At 36.5% G+C, this 20,785-nt stretch overlaps 1 protein-coding gene across 1 annotated transcript; it reads right to left on the minus strand.

Annotated features, from left to right (window-relative positions):
• Positions 1 to 276: 276 nt before the first annotated feature.
• LOC136032774 (uncharacterized) lies at positions 277 to 11,652 on the minus strand (the record flags this gene model as incomplete). The annotated part of the gene is given in 4 exon segments (XM_065713127.1): positions 277 to 448; positions 6,313 to 6,446; positions 9,460 to 9,691; positions 11,485 to 11,652. Coding segments are annotated over 3 exon segments (514 nt in total), but the record flags the coding sequence as incomplete, so codon positions are not given.
• Positions 11,653 to 20,785: the final 9,133 nt, after the last annotated feature.

A 20,785-nucleotide genomic window follows, 5' to 3' on the forward strand; every position in this document is an offset into this window, starting at 1 on the left:
CAGGAACAGAGACTATATGCTCTAACTGAATGAACCCCTTCCAGAATCTCCACAACCACTCCTTCCAAATGAAGTGACCTTGAAAAAACATACGAGAGGCAAATGCTTCTTTACAATAGACAAAGGTAAAGTATGTGTCTACTGGCTGAAAGTAGAAAAAAGCTGCAAAAAAAAACCGCTCTGAACAATTTCTTAGTGATGGAAAGGGAGCAAGATCAGATATCTGAATACAAACGAAAAAATCTTGGTTCAACAGATGAAAGATTAAACAATTACCTTGCTCTAGCAATATACGGAGCAGTTCGATGAAGCCATACAAGAGGTCAACGAATAGCATCAGACAGTGAGACAAAAAATCCGTGTCTTCTGTGCGTTTCTTCTCAATTATCAGCTGAGTCTCATACAAAATGTAAGCACAGATGAAACCAAGGCTCAAGTCCATTGCAGCCTAAATGAATACACAAATAAGATAAATATAACGTTTCCAAGCGTTTTCTTGTTTCTAAACTTTTTTTATCCTGAAACACAAATTCAGCCTTTCGAGGCTTTAAAATAAATATCCTTTATTTTATTAGCATTATTAACGGCTGTTTGGATCCATTCTGTATTTTCTGTTAGTTGGAAATTATATTTGTAGGACATTTTTCGTAGTCTCTGGATTATTGCTAGAAGGGTTTTGACCCTTGATTACTTGTCATATTACCTAAAATCCAATTACTGGGTTGGTTCACATGTGTCCCTTTTAGCTTTAAAAGAAAAATTGGTCACAAATTCCAATGAAATTTGGTTGGTCCTTTTCTTTTTTCCTTATCCGCTTCTTTTTTGTATCTTTGATGTTTGCATCAAACTAGCCATACACAAGTGCTGAACCACTTGCAGTTTTTGAATAACTTCCCTAAATTTCCTCACCATCATCAGTAATTACAATTTTTGCGAACTATATTTTCCTTTCGGTTCATTTTCAAAATTTCAACACGTGCTTCCAATCATTGTACTGTAAGAATCTTGTTATTAGATTTATGAGTTGTTTACCAGGGATTAAACCTCTTCTTACTATAGCCTTGGAAATGTTTTTATTTGTACGAATTGATCATGTTAAATAACAAGTGCGAATTGTAAATAAGGATTGTATAGAAGGACGAAAAGGGTTTAGGAAGAGGGTAGTTGGTGCTGGGAGCTTGGCGAGTGTGGGTAGCTTTGCTTAGATGCGAGTACAATACATTTTTGCTTCTCAATCTCATAATGTTATTTTACTAGTTTTTACAGCGTGACATCAGTCTCGCTGAAATAATTTAAATACCTTGGAACATTTTGTTTGCTCACATATTAGTTAGTTTATTTTAATATCTTTAAATTCTTATTTCAGTACGAAGACTATGCAAGATTGTACTTATATTACAAATTGTAAAACTCTTTTGATTTACTTGATTATCTTTTTAAAACGATACTATTAAATCCAAAAACTAAACTTCTTTTAAAAATAAAACCTTTGCTCTTTTTTAACTCTTGTGTTGCGTTCACTTTATCTCAAGTATTAGGTACGGGTTATTTTTAGCACTTCTTATATATTTATTTATCTTCTTTTATATATTTATCAACCGGCAGAGTTTGATGTCTCCACACTACTCTAATTCTTGGTAATTCTTCAGACTCTGTTTAAAACCGGTTTACAGAACTAGAGAATTTTTTTTAATCTTGTAGTACAGGGAGGAAGAAGCTGACCAAATATCCTTTTTGGTCGAGTATTTTCTAGCTCTGTATATAAGTTATAGTGCCTTATACATAGTTTACTCTCCTTTTTCCTTCCTTGACTGAATGTCAAAATTAGATGTGTCTGGCCCCCTTCTGGAAGGGGGCCAGCCCTGGGGGGATGTACATCCCTCTGATGATGATGAAACCTGGTGATGTTGTTTGACCTCTGATGATGGTGATGACCTCTGATGATGTTAGCTGTTGAAGATGTTTCACCTTGTACTAGTAGTCAATCAGACTCCAATGATAATTTTCAACTAGTTGAAAGCAGAAAGAGAAAGAAAATCTCCAATACTCCTCCTGAAATTACCCCTGAGCCAGAAGGACTGAGAATAAACCTGAAACAAGCTACAAGATCCCCTCTACCAAAACCTCTTGTGCATTTGACCCCAACTAATAAATCAGAGATGTTCACAACTAAAGAAATTTTAAAGATCAGGATACACCTTTACAAAATATTGAAATGCAACTTTATTGCAAATATTACAAGAGATGGAGCCCTAGATGTTTTGTTACTGGATGGTAAAGACACCAAAAAAGCCCTAGAAATTAGCTGCATCAATAATATATATGTCACAGCTAGTTTAAAATCAACATTATTAAATCAGCTAGTTTAAAATACACATTAAAATCAACATAAAATCAACAACAAAAAATTGTGATTTACAATGTCCCCACTGAAATCCCACTAGCAGATCTTAAAGAAGGTCTAATGAACTCCAAAGGTGAAGAAATACCAGTGCTAGAGGCCTTCCGACTGGGTAGGCCAAATGAAGCTGGAATTGTACTGAGGAAAGTGTCTTGTTTATTTTAACTCTCTCAACAATGGTGGAAAAAAAATTTTCTCTTTGGCCAGCCAAAGCCATTTAGATTATACCAAGAAAAGCCTATACGGTGCACCAAATACATGAAGTTAGGTCATGTCTCTAAAAACTACAAGTCCACCAAGACCCAATATAATATTTGTCTTGAAGAGCACTCACACCAATCCTGCAGTTCTAAGCCTAAGTGTGCCAATTGTAAAGGAGATCACAACTGATTGTGATCGTGCGATCACAACACCCAAATATTTGGAAAGGCATCAAGTTTTGAAAATTGCCAGGAAAGAAAACCTACCAGTGGGAATAGTTGCAAAATCATACGGCAGTATTCTCAAGGAAAACATTCCTACTTTAAAGGAAAGTCCTAAGACTCTTCCATGGAAATGGGGCCCTAGTATAAGTAGTACACCACAGCAAAGATCCCCAACAAGTAGTATGGCATCTCCATTGACTAGCCCTAAACCTCTTCTGGCTGATTTAAATTTTACCCCTTCAGGAAGAAGTAACAAATCTAAAAATAATGACTACAAGCCTCAAAAAAGGAAAACACTACCCCCATGCCTAGTCTACTGCCCAAGTCTGCAATATCTGCCAAGGATCATATTGCTCTATCCAAGCTGATACAGTACCTCATCTCAGTCACCTTTATTCCCCAAATAGATATACCAAAACATCTGAAGGCCACCATTTTGATAGAAATAGCAGTACACTATTTTCTAAATCTGTTGTTGAAGAAACAGAGTGAGGTTATTAATATCCTCAACCAATGTCAGGCTCTCCATTATCTGACAAAAATATATGACTAATGATATTTCTGTCCCTTTAAAGATACTCCAATGGAATTGTGCATCAATTAATACAATGAAACTAGTGGACTTATTTGATTACATAACACAGAATAATGTTAATATTGTGTGTCTTCAAGAAACTAATCTACACAGACTAAAAAAAGATTACCCTGCCTGGTTATAAGTGCTATCGTAAAGACAAAGGTACAAACAGGAAATTCGGTGCTGAAGCAATTTTTATAGATAATAATATTATCCATTTCCCTTTGCCTACAGTTTGCAACGATTTTGAAATAGATGTGATTGGAGTATCTGTAAACTTAAATACTGGTAAGCATATCAATATCAAATCCTTTTATAAAACACGAGGTGAATATTCTTAATATTCTTGGGAAAGAAACAGTTGGAGGAAAAACTCTTATACTTGGTGATTTTAATGCTCAGAGTCCATTATGGGAATTAACTACCTATGAAAATAAGGCTGGAAAAAGTATAGAACGACTTCTGATAAATGATACTAATCTCTCTTTTTTTACTCCTTATAACTTTTAGACCAGATTTGATTCTCGTAATAATAGTTCGTCTACAATTGATCTCCAGATTGGTCCCACATATCTTTATGCAATGATTAAAATTTCAAAGGTCCCTGAACTGTAAACAGATCATAGAACCATTCTTACTTCATTAAGTAACGCACAAGTTATGTCCACAAATCCCAAGCCAAAGTATAATACCAAAAAAGCAAACTGGTCACTTTTCCAAGATATACTTGTATCTTTTGATTACTCAGAGGTATATAACCTTCTAAATATAGCTAAAAAAGTTGAGAAATTATCATCATGGTTGGTTGCTGCTGCTGATGCAGCCATTCCAAAATAACGTAATAAGAAAAAGCTAAATCTTAAGAGGCTGCCTAAGACATGGTGGGATGATGACTGAATTAGCAACAACAAAAAAACAAGAAAAAAAAGCCAGAAAGCATTTCCAGAAACATCCCTCACCTACCACACATCATGAGTATAAACATGCAATAGCAAAGCTCAAAAGAATATGCAGAAAGTAAAAAAAGATAGCATGGGATAGGTTTCGCTCCCAGATTGACTCCCAAACAGCCTTAGCAAAAGTCCACCATTATATCAGCCTACTGAATGGTTCTAATAAACCTATTGATGATAGGAAATACGATATATGTATTAATAACAGATATATTCTTAGTGACAAAGAAACAAGAGCTAAGAGCTCATATGGCACTTGTGACGAGGCGAGAAGAGCTAAGAGCCAAGAGATCATATGGTATGAGCTCTAACAAAATTCTATGAATCAATAGATTGATTTAAAAAGGAAAATAAGAGGCTTAATGCCGGTCAGGATTTAAAATAAGAGTTCTGAGTCACGATGTCCTTCTAAATATCAAAATTCATTAAGATCCGATCACCCACTCGTAAGTTATAAATACCTAATTTTTTCCTCCCCTTTTAGCCCCCCAGATGGTCGAATCTGGGGAAACGACTTTATCAAGTCAAATTGTGCAGCTCCCTGACACGCCTATCAATCTTCATCGTCCTAGCACGCCCAGAAGCACCAAACTCGCCAAATCACTGAACCCCTCCCCCCAACTCCCCCAAAGAAAGCGAATCCAGTACGATTCTGTCAATCACGCATCAAGGACATTTGTTTATTCTATCCACCAAGCTTCATCCCGATTCCTACACTCCAAGTGTTTTTCCAAGATTTCCCCCTCCAACTCCACCCAATGTCAAACCATCTGGTCGGGATTTGAAATAAGAGCTCTGAGACATGAATTCTTTCTAAAAATCAAATTTCATTAAGATCCGATCATCTATTCGTAAGATAAAAATACCCCAATTTTCACGTTTTCCAAGAATTCCGGTTTCCCCCTCCAACTCCCCCCAACGTCACAGGATCTGGTCGGAATTTAAAATAAGAATTTTAAAGCACAAGATCCTTCTAAATATCAAATTTCATCCACCCATTCATAAGTTAAAATTACTTCATTTTTTCTATTTTTTCCGAATTAACCGGCCCCCCACTGCCCCCCCCCCAGATGGTCAAATTGGGAAAACGACTAATTAATTAATCCTTACTTCAAATATAAAGATAGCTGCAACAATAGGTCTTCCCAAAGGTTAGAACATCAAAATCGTTCCAATTCACCACAGAGCAGTGATAGGTTGATATAGAATCATAGTATAATGAGATTTCATAAATATTTTCTGATAGTGTACAAGAGTATGAAATAAGAGCTAATATTGATCTAAAATAGGAAAACTGAGACTTTTCAAAATATTCACAAAAGAGCACTTGACATATTTAAAAAAAAAAAAAACATTAGCATTAAAATGAAAAACATAATTTGGTGAATGAACAGGGCTGAGTATTAGATATAAAATGACGGCAAAACTGTTGTCTTTTCTTGATGCATTGAAACTGTAGGAGAGCAGAAATTTCCATGTCAAAATTTGCACAGGGAACATAAGCCATAATCAAGAATCAAACAAATTAATTGTCAATGCTGAAACTTTTCTTAAACAAACAAGAGCCAAGAGCTCATATGGCACTTGTGATGAGGTCCGAACCTAAAATTAGACTCTGTACTAGAGTTTACGATTTTGCTGTTCTGTTTTAATCATCAACACGTTTAGAAGCACCAAACTTGCTAAAGCACTAGAAATCCCTCCAGCTCCCCCAAAGAGATCGGATCCAGTCCGGTTATGTCATTCACATATTTAGAACTTGTGCTTATTCTTCCAATAAAGTTTCATCCTGATCTCTCCAATCTAAGCGTTTCCCAACATTTTCATTTCCCCAGCCCCACTCCCCAATGTCCCCGAAATTCAATCTAAATTGAAAACTGAGCATCTCAGACATGAGATCTTTCTACATATCAAGTTTTATTAAGATCTGATTACCAATTTGTAAGATAAACATACCTCAATTTCCATGATTCCTCCCATGAAGAGTCTCGCCAAAGTTACTGATACGAGACAGGTTGAAAGAGGTTTTCCTAGAGGTGTTGCAATTGAAAAGGGATCATTGAACAGCAAAACAATCAGGGTAACCGCACCTTAAAAGAGTTAATAAGAGCACAAAATTTTAACAAGCCAGAATATCAATAAGTAGCAGAGAGAAAGAGAAAAGAAGAAGATAGAGAGACGAGAGGCAGGGAGGGAGAGTGGTGTAGAAACAGTATATTGAATTACTAAATCTCTCATTTTAAAGTACGTTTTTGACATTTTGTTGAGAAAATAATATGGATGGGGAAGAGGTTTATATAGAATATTAAAACATTTATCTAAATTACTCACTTATTCAAGGAAACTGATAGAACATTTATCATTTTAGAAACTAGAAGTGTAATACAATATAAACTTGCTGTAGAAGCAGGTAGATAGCAAATCAGTCATTTACATAGGTTGGAAAATACATATTTTATTGTTGGATTTGGTTTCAATAATTGAAAAATCCACAACCGTGAACAGGCACAAACACCATTTTTTTTTTTTTGCGGGAATTAAGTTTTGAAAAATGGGTAACTGCACAGACAATTTAAGATATTAAAGATTAAATAAAAAAAAACAACTCAATATTCATGGGACCACATGCCTCAGCATCCTTTCATGTGTTCCTGATTCACTATTAATCAGCCAGATGACAAGTCTTGGTATAGAGACTAATTTTGTTTTACTTTTTTGCCTCATTTTACCAATGTGTGAATGTACATTTTGAGTTTACTTTGATTTCTGTCACTTTTAAAGCCTTGTGTTATATAGCACCAACAAGTGAAAAAAGTGACATTAATCAACCTAACATTCTTGATTTTCTTCTTTTGGTATTATTTAATTTTGACATTAGACATATGTAAGGGGTCTTTAGGAAAAGGCTCTTAACATATCTTGAAGTTTTTTTGGAATTTCACTGATTGTTCATATTTATAATATATTGTATTCTTTTAATTTGCCCCCTTGTCTGTACAAAAAGTTTTGCATATACTTATAGCTACAGCCCAGAAACAGTTTCCGGAAACGGACAGAAGCAGCAATTGCCCTGGGGACCGACATTTTAGGGGTGCAAAATTTCAAAGAAATAATTTAATGATTATAATCACTTTTTAATTTTGAAATTTTATTAATAAAAAAGAGGATGTAGTTAATAAATGAAATTTAATAATAAATAATTAATTAATTAGCAAAATAAAATTAAACTAAAAATAATTGAATAATATAAATAACAAATAAAAAAAAAATATATTAATTGATTAATAAATTGAAAATAATTTTGTTGATAATTCTTTTTTGTTCGGCCTCAAAATTTTGTGGGAGACAGGGGAGGGGGCTAATCAAGATTTTGCCCAGACATAAGAGGGGCCAGAATCACCATTGCTATGGCCTAAGGCTTCCAAAGCTGAAGGACCAATTATTGCAGTCTTAAATGATTAGAATAATATATTTTCCATAAATACTGCTCTTCTAAGTAATTCACCAGATTTAAGATTAATTTAGGGTTCATATAAACAAGCCTGAATGTATAAAAATATATTGGAGAATTGTGGCAGATATTGTATTTTCATAAAATTGAGAGAATTTATTGGAATTAAAATATAGTATATGTATATAATGTATATAAAAAATAGTATATAATTAAAGTATATGTGAGTGACTAATAAAACTTTCTTAGGCTGAAAAAAGCCAGCAAAATCATCCAAAATAAAATTGTCTATTGACACTCAGGGTACTCAGGAGAGGGGCTTGGGACTGGTCTCTCTGAAATCACTGGATCTGTAAGGCTATTGCACACACAATGGTCCAGTCAACAGAGTCATATCTATCCAATGAAAGGAAGCTGGGGATCAACTTACACTTCAGAATCTCAAGCTCCACACTAGAAAACATAGTTCTATGAACTATTCTGCAAATTGTTCATATTTGAGGTAAGTATTGCCAAACCCCTCTGGTATTTAAAATATAATAAATTTATCCTTGGAATCAATTATAACTATTGAACACACATTATAAACCATTTGAATAGCCTTGAGTCACAGCAAATTTCAGCAAAAAATACAAGCAAATTTACTGGAGAGAAAAATATTGCAAAAGGTAAGGTCATTTAGAAGGTATACATTATTTTTTTTTTGTCGTATTTCTCTTTATACCAGTGATGAAAACGATGATTAAATTGCTGACATTTGATTTAAGTTTGAATTTTTTTTGTTATTTGTTTTTAAACCCTAAAATTCAGAATCAGCAAATTATTGATATTCAAAAATGCACCAGAAACATTTAAAAAGAACACATGATTAATTGATTATATGACATGGCTATTTATAGTCTGGTAAATCTTATGGATACCAAAAAAAGTAATTCCTACTTTGTATTCCTGTAATCAGGAATTGTTTCAGAACATAATGTGGAATCAGGGACAGAACAGGGAGTCTTGTATTTGTTGCATCCCTTGAGATTACTGATAATACTCAGCTAACAGTGCAATGCTAACAGGCTTTTTTAGATTTCTGAGAGAAAATTTTATAGATTCCCTGAACAAAGCCCAAGTGGCTGGCACCTGGTATATTCTTTACTCAAATCCCAGTTGATTTTCCAATTCAAATTCTTATTTCCTCAGCCAAGCTCCAGTAGATTCAAAAAGCTGAGCTCTGGGTGATATCCATGGATAAGACCCAGCAGATTTTCTGAGCAAATATCCCATGTATTCCCCATGGAATAATCCACCAATGGTCCTACAGATCATTGAGTTTACATATGTTTAGCAGATCTATACCAGTTGGTGTTTTGCTGCAGATTAGTGTAGCCCTGTATGTACTCCTTGAACTTTAGCATCAATAACCATAAGCATTTTTAACATGTTTACTGCAAAAAAATAGAAGGAAATTTGAACTGAAGAAAGGGAAGGACTTTTAATTCTTTTTAAAATGCCACTTTTTATTTTTGTAGTAGATCAGTTGAAAAGTAGAAGAACAGGGAATACATGAATCTGAATTTGGCATTATTGCTAATAAACAGAAGGAAATGGCAGACAAGCCCTAATTTTTTTTTTTCATCAAGGTAAAAAATGGCAACACTTACCAAAAGAAAGATGTAGTGCAAGAAGTATTGTTAGTTTAAGCCGAAATTGTTCTCTTCTAAAACTGAGAAGAACCAATACCAGGAGCACAGTGAGGATAGGATCAGAGATATTTGGTGGCAAAATTGTTCCTTCCAGCAGCTTGTCATATGCATATATATAAGCAATGTAGCAAGCTATTACTACACAGATGATGTGCATATTCTTCATGTTTATTGTTGTCTTTGGTTTAGCCTAGAAAATGCCTTTTTTGATAAATCTTATTAATTTCAAAAATACATATTCATGCAGAGACAGATATTTCAAGTTCATATTCTTGACATAGGAAATATCCAATGCTATTTATGTTTTGCCTAATCTATGCATTAATCTGCACATTCTATATCTTTGCTGAAATACCCTCATCAATGTTCTTGATACCTATATCATGTTCTGCATCATGTTCACAAATATCTGCATCAATATTCAATATCCACATTCTACATCAATATACTTTAAGAGACCTTCATAAGTTGTTAAATTCTAACAGTTACACTTAGGGTTCAGCATATTTTTCCTCTCTACTGATTTTCTTATGAGATTTTTTTCTTTGTCTTAGAGCTGTAAATATCACTTGCTAAGAGTGATCACAAATAGGCTAGTTATATCAATAATTTTTTGTATTTTTAGAATTTACACCTGTTTATTGTACATAAAAAAGTCTTTCATAGGGCAAGCTATTTATTGGAATAAGTATATGATTAGCTTGAATATTTCAACCATCTACAGCACTAAACAGCTTAATAAAAAAAAAAGTGCTGTGAAACTTGAATGTTACTGTGGGTATAAATAAGCTTAGATATAAGGATATCTTTTTTTTAAGCTTAAAAGTTACAAAAAATGGTAAAGATATACCAGATACTGTTTTAGAGTTGCCCTGTAGTTAGAATATCAACTGAGCATTTTTTTTTGTTAAACATTTTTTAAGCTTCTAATCAAATTTTCAACAATTTTGACCTTCCTAGGCTTAAAAAGGTAATACCCCTCCTCTATCTAGAAAACTAATAGGTACAAATTTTCTTACTGTAAATGAAATCAAGCTTTGTTAAAATAGCAGCTTACTTAGTTTGGTAAATTTATGACAGTTCATATAACTGACTTACCAATAAAGTGAAATTACCACTTAATGCCTTTTTTAATGTTCTTAACAAATATAATAATTGCTTCTACCATAAATTCAAATTTAAACACTTTTTAACCCTAACTAATCTTATTCTAAATAGTTTTAGCACAGAGAAAATGTAGCATCATTTTTTTTATGACAATGGAAAAAGAAGGTGCTGAGAAAATGTAGCATTATTTTGTGGAAAACAAGCAATAGCTTATACTTTAATACAAAATTTGTCATTTTTAAGAGCCCAAAAGGTGCTTCAATTCAAATTTACAATAGAAACAATTATTATATTTGTAAAGAGCATAAAAAAGGCATCAAGTGGTATGTTCACTTTATTGGTAAGTACACATGACAGTTATATGAACTGTCATAATTTTAACCTTAGTTTAAGACATATAAATTGGATAAAACATTTGTTTTATTTATTTATAAAAATTAATGGATTTTATCTGCTTATAAATAGATGGCAAAAAGTAGCTAAACTAGAATTTTACCCTATCTTGGGTTATAGGTCTATTTTTTGGATGTCTATCCTTTGACAAATGGATAACAAAGCATATAGGCTTATATAAAAGGTACTATCTAATCTCCCTATAAAGAAAAATATTTTTGCCATTTAGTTGGATAATTTGGTCAGTCCTATAGGCTAGCAATAATCAAATTTGTCAACTAGTTGACAAGAAAATTTGCCCTATTTGTCTTTCTAGGGAGATTGGATAGTACCTTTTTATATAAGCCTATATACTATTCTTTTTCCATGTCAAAAGGTGGTGACTACATTTCTTTAGGCTCCAATCACATGCACCTAACAAATTGAGTAACGTTTTAATCTAAAACACTAGGCTAACTTAATAATGGCCAGTTGATAACTTACACATGAGAGTCTAAGTTCCGCCTGAATCTTCTCACATTCAGCCCCATTCTTTCTCAGGCAAGATGTTTCCGTTCTTAAATGAATAACGCTTGTCTGAACGTGTCATTTCTTCTTCTTTCCTTATACTTTGATCGAAGGGCTTTCTTTCATGGCGTGTGATTACAATTGGAATCACAGTCTTTGCTGCAGCATAAGTGCCATCTAGTTATAAGAAATTGAATCGTAAATTATACCATCAGATAGCGGACATCGAGTTCTTTCGAATAAATACCCGTTTAGACGCACAAACATCTGTTGGGCTTTACCCGGGTCATTTCAGTTCTTTGTTTTGTAATTGAAGGAACTACTGAAGGTAAGGGAAATATTTTATTTTTTATTTTCTTTGTTTGGAGCGTTACAGTTAAAGAAAAAATTGGGCTGATAAAGAATGATTAGAATATCAAATAAGACTAATTATTTGAGGTGGGGGGTCTCTGGTTTACCGGTAGGGCCACTCATTTGTCTTGATCCCATAAGGCATCAACCGGCCATGAAGGTAAAACAAACGTTTTAATAGTCGGTTTTGTGTTACGGGGGCTATCATTTTGTTCGCATGTTTTTGTTATTTCTTTGTAACCTTAGAATTTTTAGTTGTGGTAGCTTTGTAGTTGTGCTACCTAGTTTGTGACTTTTAGTGATTATTTTTCAAAAAACAAGTGATTTTTCATGATTCTGGTAATTTTTAATGGTAAAGCATAAAAAATTTAGTGAAATAGATTAGCCCTGAATCTAATTATAGGATAAGGGATATTTTAGTCAAAACGTTACTGAAAGCTAAGAAGACTAAATGTTATCAAACTTTTGACTTGAAGGAAAATGTCTGGATGCAGAAAAGCAAAAAAGTTGGATTCTTTTCTGTTGTTTTATTATCTGTGTGCTGAATCTGATGAAAGATATAAAGATATAGTGTTTGATATAGAGAAAGCTAAGAAAACCTAAACAATTCTTTTGTCCAAGAAACCATACTCATCCAAATATTTGGTCAAATTTGATGGAGACCGGCCTGATATTTGTAAATTTCAATAAAATTATAAATATTACACCTACTTTTTTATTGACATGCATTATATCAAACAACAATTTAAATTAATTTCAACAATTAATGATTTTTTTATTTTTAGTGCTATCATGTCAAAGAGGGAGGAAAGATTATTCAGAAGCCAGACTACACGAAATGCGAACCACATCTTTTCACGGGACGAAGCTGTTCAGTATATTCTTGAACCAGATGGAGAACTGTCTGATCTGGAAATAGAAGACGATGAGGACCTTGACCATGAGGAAGATGATAACGATCCTGACTGGAACCCCCCCGTCGACCCCTCCCTTGAATACAACGTTGATGAAGATGATTTACCTTTATCGTCACTGACTCACGTACACATCGTCAACCGAAGTGCATCTCCACCACCATACCCTTTGGTTGCCTCTGTCATTAGTGACCCATCTACCTCTGGTACAGCAACACCTTTCCAATCTTCATCTTCCAGAGAATTTCGATGGAGAAAACAAAACTTTGAATCCCCCGATGTAACCTGGAAGTCTTCTCTTCCTCCACCTCCTCCGGAAATTCCAATCCCTATTGAATATTTCAAGCAGATGTTCGACGATGACATGGTCGAACGCCTTGTTTTTCAGTTCAATTTGTATGCGATGCAGAAGGAGGGTGTCCAACTGAAAGTCACCAATAAAGAGATGGGACAGTTCCTGGGAATCCACATGCTCATGGGCCTAATAAAACAGCCCACAATGTCTCAACACTGGAATAGAGCTACAAGGTTTCCCCTCATTGCAGATGTCATGCCCAGAGACAGGTTCAAAACCCTTCGAAGATTTTTTCATGCAAACGATAACCATCTTGCTGTTCCAAAAGGTCAAGACGGCTATGACTCTCTTTTTAAACTTCGGCCGGTTATAGACGGACTGCGAGCAAATCAGAGGTTGTGCTCAGACTAGCAGAGTAGATTCCAAGAGACAAAAACTTCAAGCTCTTTTTTGACAATTATTACACAAGTATACCACTGATTCGCGAGCTCCTTTTACACGGGATTCATTCAGCTGGCAGCGTCAGGACAAACAGACTGAAAGGTTGCAATATCGAAGATGACGATTTACTGAAAAAAAGGGAAGAGGAAGTTTTGACTACAGACTTGAGACCAATAGCGGTATAGTGGTTACGAAGTGGTTCGACAACAAGAGCGTCTGCATTGCTTCGTCATTTGTCGGCGCCGAACCTTCAGATAACTGCAAACGCTGGGACCGTAATTCGAAGAAGTACGTCGACGTTGTCCGTCCCCTGTGTATTGCTGAGTACATGAGTGGTATGATTTGAAGACGATCAGAAATTAAACAAACAAAAATATTTTTCAAATAAAACTAAGGAGAATTTTCACGTAGTGTTGTCCCGGGAAAATTTTCCAGGATGATTTTCAGCAAGGAGGGAATTGTCTGGGGAGAGGGGTTATGCGAGAAAAATTTTCAGGAGGGAAATTTTCTAGGGCAGGAATTTTTTGGGAAAAATCTTCAACGGAGGGAGATTTACAAGCATAATCGAATAGAAAAAAAAATTCCAGCTAAAAATGAGGTGCAACTTAGAACAAGACTCCCTTCCCCACAAAACAACCAGAAAAAACCCAAAAACTCATTTCTTAATAGGCGAAAACCTTAAAATTTGGGTTTCGAAATTAACATTAAGAAGACTAAGTCACTATCGCTAAGGCTAGGAATAAGTGAAGATGAAAAAGTGACGTTGGGTAGCGAAAAGATCGATGAAGTGGACAGGTTTACTTACCTTGGGGGCTTTATTAGCAAAGACGGCGGGAGCAGTAAAGTTGTTTAAAGTAGAATAACCAAAGGCCCAAGGTGTTCTTACCCGACTGAATAACCGTATTTCAAACAGTAGGCTGTACAAAAAGCGTGGTTCAATTCCAATTTCTGTGGCTACAATGAGAGAGAAATTGAGGTTGCTTGGGCAAGTTTAGCAGATGAAGAGGAGCAGATTACCGAACATTGTCCTTTTTCAGAAACCGACAAGGGCTAAACGGAAAGCAGGAAAATTTAGGTGAAATAGGGACTTCCAGTGAGGGTGAAAATAGGGAGGCTTTGAAAATATTGAGATGGAGGAGTAGCGCGCATAGCTATATTGGCCTCATGCAGCTTGATGCTACGGTGAATTGTCAGTAGTAGATACCGTGAATTGTTAGTAGTAGTAGTAAAGTGTCAAGGTGACTTATTGCTCAGCAGTGCCTCAAAAAGAACGCCAAATCTGAGAAGCCCGTTATTTTATTTGTCGTTGTTGGCAACATTGTTTTGTATGTTTTGTTATCACCGATTATTGCAATTGCGTTTTGCCTCTGTACTTTTGATTTCTAGTTTAATGCTGGTGATAAAATTCGTAAGCCTTGTGTAACTATGTGATAAATTCAGTTTAGAGTAGATTCAAATTAAGCATCGGCACTGTTTCTGTTTTTGAGAAAAACAGAAACAGAAAAAAACAGTTAGAAAAAAAACAGAGCAGAAACAGAAACAGGTCAAACAAAAACAGGTGACCTGTTTCTGTAATCTGTTCTGTTTTTCGAAAAAACAGAAAACAGCTTTTTTAAAATAAAAAACAGCTGTTTTAACAGCTGTTTTTCCTTACTTCTTCTATTTCTAATAGGAAAGAAAACATCTTCTTGTTAAATCCTTTTAGTCACATACAAAAGATGAGCAACTTCGTGCAATTCAACACACTAGCGTATTTTTAGCGGGGGGGGGGCGAAATTTGTCATAAAATGTGTCCAATCGGGTGATACCAACGCTATATTCCTTTCAAGCTTAAATGTCATTTATAATTGACAATTTACCCTAGTTGCTCTTAGACCGTTGCTTTAGCGGTAAACCATTGCTCAAAGCATATACCAACACTATATTCACCGCTTAAAGCACGGATGCTTTCAAGCCGAGGCTACTTAGACCGCTGCTTGCTAATATATACCAGACAGACACAGAGTCATCCCATCTAGCTTATGTCCACCGCTTAAGTTAGAGGCTATTTAGACCGTCGCTATAGCGGTAACCCATTGCTCTAAGCAAATACCAACGCTCTATAACACTCTATGGTTAGACCATTGCTCAAGTGGTAATAACCCTCCGCTACACACATATCAAGGTGCCTAGGTTCACCGCTTAAAGTACGGATGCCTTCAAGCCGTGGCTTGTTGGACCGCTGTTCTAGCGGTAACCCATTGCTCTAAGTAAATACCAACGCTATATTCCTCTTTTATATGGGATTTCATTGAGCCCATGTTTAACGCTTAAAGCACGAATCCTTAAAGCCGTCAATGGTTAGACCGTTGCTCAAGCGGTAATAGCCATCCGCTACACATATACCAACAGTAGAGACATTGTCATATGGGGTTCCCATCTAGCCCATGTCCACTGTATAGCATTCAAGCTTCTCTCTCTTTCTCTATCTCTCTCTTTCGCTCAGATTTACCCCGGCGTGAATTAGCATGAGAGGTTGACTCTAGTTGAGCATTGTGGAATGACATGCATGAGAGGAAAATTTTCAAGTAGTCAACCCGTAGTCAACCCGCGTGTGTTCCCCAAGGAGAACCTCCAACAGGTTGACTCTATTTCGGCATTGTCAAGGGACATACATGCACGGAGAGGTGTAGCATAAATGGGAGACAGTCACAACGGCAATCAAAGGGGTAAAATTAACCTTGACTGGGTTGCCCACTTAATTGGACAATCTGTCTTAGCTTTTTTCTACAATTGGCCATGACTTTGACTTTTCCCACAAGTATTCCCTTTTTGTTTAAATTCAAAAATCAACGGTATCATGGTATCATGCCCGCTAGATATGCGTTTCGGTACGGTAGGTACGGGTAGGTATCATGCGTTTCGGTATCAGGCCCGCTAGATAGCGCGGCATTTGAAAAAAAAAAACAGAAAAAAAACAACAGAAAACAGATAAAAAAAAACAGAAACGAAAAAAAACAGATGAAAAAAAAACAGAACAGAAACAGAAACAGGTCAAACAAAAACAGGTAGCCTGTTTCTGTTTTCTGTTCTGTTTTTTGTAAAAACAGAAACAGAAACAGGCAAGAAAAAACAGAAACAGAAAACAGAAACAGTGCCGATGCATAATTCAAATCCTATGTTCTTCTTAGACATCCTTTAGTACATTAAAGGGAAAGAAATAGTAGAGTAAAGAAAATAGTTCATTAACTTAACTTAAAAAAAGTTTGGTATTGTAAAGGAAATTCCTAGCGTAAAGGAAAAAAAATCCAAAGTAAAACCTTTTAAACGTTCGTTACTGATCAAGGAAATATATTTGAATGTTAATAAAAGATGTTTTTTTCGATGAATTTTGAAGTTTAATGAAAGTGTGGAGGGTATTAAAACGAGAAACCAACGCTCCTACCCCCGTCTTGCTTGATACTTCCCTCAATAGAAAGTGCCATTTTAACTTTAAACAAGAGCTAAGAGCTCATATGGCACTTGTGACGAGGTCGGAAGAGCCAAGAGCTCATATGGCATGAGCTCGAGCAAAATTCTAAGAATCAATATAAATAATTTAAATGGAAAATCAGAGGCTAATTCAGGTGGAATTTAAAATAAAAAGCTTTGAGACACGAGCTCCTTCGAAATATCAAAATTCATTAAGATCCGATCACCCACTCGTAAGTTAAAAAACCTCATTTTTTCTAATTTTTCATCTCCCTTCAGCCCCCCTCCCAAATGGTCGAGTGGTAGAAAACGACTTTATCAAGTCAATTTGTGTAGGTCCCTGACACACCTACCGATTTTCATCGTCCTATCACGTCCAGAAGGACCAAACTCGCCAAAGCACTGGACCCCCCTAATAGTGGAGGAAAGATACGGAAAAAAATGGCCAAACCTCGGGGAAATTGCAACAGAATTTTTTTTTACACCAAAATGTTCAGAAAAATCAGTTTAATCACACAAAAAAATCCTCCCGAATGCTCAAGTATCCCAAATTTGCCCTTGAAGGGGAAAAATGAGGGGAAAACCTGACCTTTGTGTTTATAAATATTTTTGAGTTTAAATAGTCGTTTCCTATCAAATCAAGTATGCTGACTCCAAATCTGAATTAAGATTTTCCTTTTTTCCGCACCCTAATGCCCATGTCTATCCTTAAAGGGCAGAGGGGGGGGGGGCAAATCTCGAAATTAAAGGGTTGTTGCATTATTCGGTCGTTTCCTTTGGAATCAATGGCGGTGAATTCGAAAATGAAGTTAAAAACTTGATTTTACGTGGTCAAGTACCTCATATTACCCAAGTCGGCTGTGGAAGTTGACCTACATGAACTAGTAATTTTAATCATTTGTCAGTTGATTCGCCATTTCCTATCAAGCTAGGAATGGCGCCTTAGAATATGAGTCTCGAACAGTCTAATTTCAAACCAGCATTCCAGACTCCCCCTCCAGTTTGCGGTTTCCATTCCTTAGTGTCATTCTTTGGGTGATCTAGTCAGTGGAGCCATCTACCATAGTACTTACTATATGATTGGCGTGTTCAAGGCTAAATACAAGGTTTGTGCCGTTTTATTTACTTCCAAAAAGAAAAGACAAAATAATAAACTGGGATCCGCGAGCCCGATATGCCCAAGCAGCATCAAACCCGGTGAAAACACTGCCATATTATCCGATGCCGTGAATAACGCAAGCAAAGAAAGAGGTACGAACTCATAGCTTCGACTACTCTATTAGTGAAATGTGTAAGAGCAGGAACGATCAGTGGGCCATGACAGTGCTTGGTCGGAAAAATTCAAAGACTTCTGACCTTCATGCAGAGGATGCCGTTTATTATCAAATATGCTCAGTGAACTTCAGTACAGGAAAAGAGATTCCAAAAAATTCCGTGGCCAAGAAGAAGTGAGTGACGTGCCTCCACCAAAGAAACGGAAGGGAAGACCGTGCGATAGTGCAAGGAAAGCCACTCTCGAAGAAGCGCTTTGGTGCTATGCCAACAGTGAAGAACCTGTACCTCTGACGATCATTTTAAGAAAGATGGCTCATATTCTCTCTGAAACTGACTGTGATAGTTTGGCCTACAGCTTTCGTCAAGCCAAGGATTTGCTAGTCAGTAAGTATGGCGAACAAGTGGTTGTGTCTGATTCAAATGGGAAAGAGACACTCGTAACATTTAGAGACACAGTTGACAGGATATTACAAGAATTTCACCAAGAGGAAAAAGTAGAATGTGAAAACAGAGAAAGGGATCAGCTCATCAAAGTCGTTGGAAAGATAATAAGAAGTGAAATCAAATCCATCACGACAAGGAAGGATTCCTACGAATTTCTTAACGAGATATCGTCAGTAGAGTAGTGTTTGAACTTCGTGTGTCCATCTCTTTGTCTACTGCTTTCATCAATAGGGGGTCGACACGCCTGGTCTAATATCTTCTATGGGACAGGCTATAATGCAGGCATGCAGACCACGCGGTTTAATGTCTCCTGTACAAATCGGACTGGCTTCGCAGCTGCATCACCATTTATAATCTTGATTTTTAATTAACACACTGCACAGTTACAGCTCAGCCATAGATATCGTGGTGAAAGATAGCGAAATGGAAATGGTCGACCCAGCTCTAATCTTCCAACATCTTGCTGCAGTGGCTAGCACCAGTGGTTCTGACTTGACGAGGTTCTGTCGTTCGAGCTCTGTAGCTTTCCACCATCGCTCTTTAGTTCGTTCGAGGTGATGAGGACAGCCGACAATGCCTCTCTAACTAATGCACAGATAAAAATTGAGGGACTCTATGGTCCAGTGACATTGCCAACCTCCCAGAGAGTCTTGGACGGTGGCTGGCTAGTCCAGAAAATCCCGTGGACTCCAGGATCCACATACTCTGAGGTGGCAGGATCTTACGTAGATTATGTCACAAGACATTTCGGCCAGGCATTGGTAGTTTTGACTCTTATACTGATACACATACGATGAAAAACTGCACACAACTGAAGAGAACCAAAGGCTTGTCGTGTCCAACGATTCAATTCTCTCCTAACATGAAGATTGTCAAAAGTAAGGAAGAATTTCTGAGAAACCACAAAACAAACACTTCATCAGCCTACTTGCTGAGAGGCTGGTGAACTCAGGATGCAACATTCTACACGCTCAGGATTATGGCGATGTCTTAGTTGTATTAACTGCAGTCAGTTGCACTGAAACTGCGTCGACCACTTTGATTGGGAATGATACCGACCTATTAGTCCTTTTACTGTACCATACCAAGCTTAATGCATGAGATATCTTTATGCAGACAGACACATATGGAAATAACCGACGAGTGTACGACATAAAAAGGATCAAGAACAAACTAGGAACCGAAGCAGCAGAAAATATACTCGTTTGCCACGCAATGTCTGGCTGCGATACAACATTTAGACTTCACGGCGTAGGGAAACCAGCAGATGTTTCCTTGTCACTTAAAGATGGGATTTTTAAAGATGCTTTCAAGACCTTCATGACACCAGGATCCAACCACCAGGAGATCGCAGAAGCTGGAGAGAAATCTTTGCTCCGCATCTACAAAAGAAAAAGCAATGAGAAGACCCTGAAGGATCTTCGGGTGCGAGCATTTACAATGCGGGTTGCAAGTGCAATTGCTTTCATTCAGGCAGAGGGGCTTCCGCCGACTTTGGCTGTCGCAAAGTACCACTTTTACAGGTGTTATTTGCAAATAATGAACGGCAAGACACGGCCGATTCGCTAAAGCCCAAAGAGTGGGGTTGGCACCTCTCTTCGTCACGGAATATGTATCTTCCCATAATGACGGATGCTTCACCAGCATCGGAAAACCTGCTGAAGATGGTGCGGTGCCAGTGCACCAGTGGGCGCGAGTCGCTCAGATGCAGCTGCCGTCGGGACGGTTTGCCCAGCAGCTTTGCCTGCGGGGAGTGTAAAGGGGCGTTATATGCTAACGCTGCAGCAAATTAGGATGAGAATGATAACGAAGACGAGTAGGAAGAAGAATTAGCTTTAGGTTGTGCTTTAAAATCAAAATGTTCTTGTGATTAATTTACCTGAGTTCTGAACGTTCTTTTTTATAACTGATTGATCTGAAGTTTTAATCTCGATTGAAGAAGTGGTTTTTCAAGATGTTATACTTAGCAACCCCTCATATTACAGGCCCCTTAGAGGTGAAAATAAGGTAAATAGTAAAAAAAAAACTGCTTTTTGACCTCATATCTGGCAATACGGTACTTTATTTGATATAAAATGATTCTTTAACGATAGGAATCCGGCAAATA

The sequence above is a fragment of the Artemia franciscana genome, chromosome 11, assembly GCF_032884065.1.
Source record: "Artemia franciscana chromosome 11, ASM3288406v1, whole genome shotgun sequence".
In the NCBI taxonomy this organism is placed as follows: Eukaryota; Metazoa; Arthropoda; class Branchiopoda; order Anostraca; family Artemiidae; genus Artemia; species Artemia franciscana.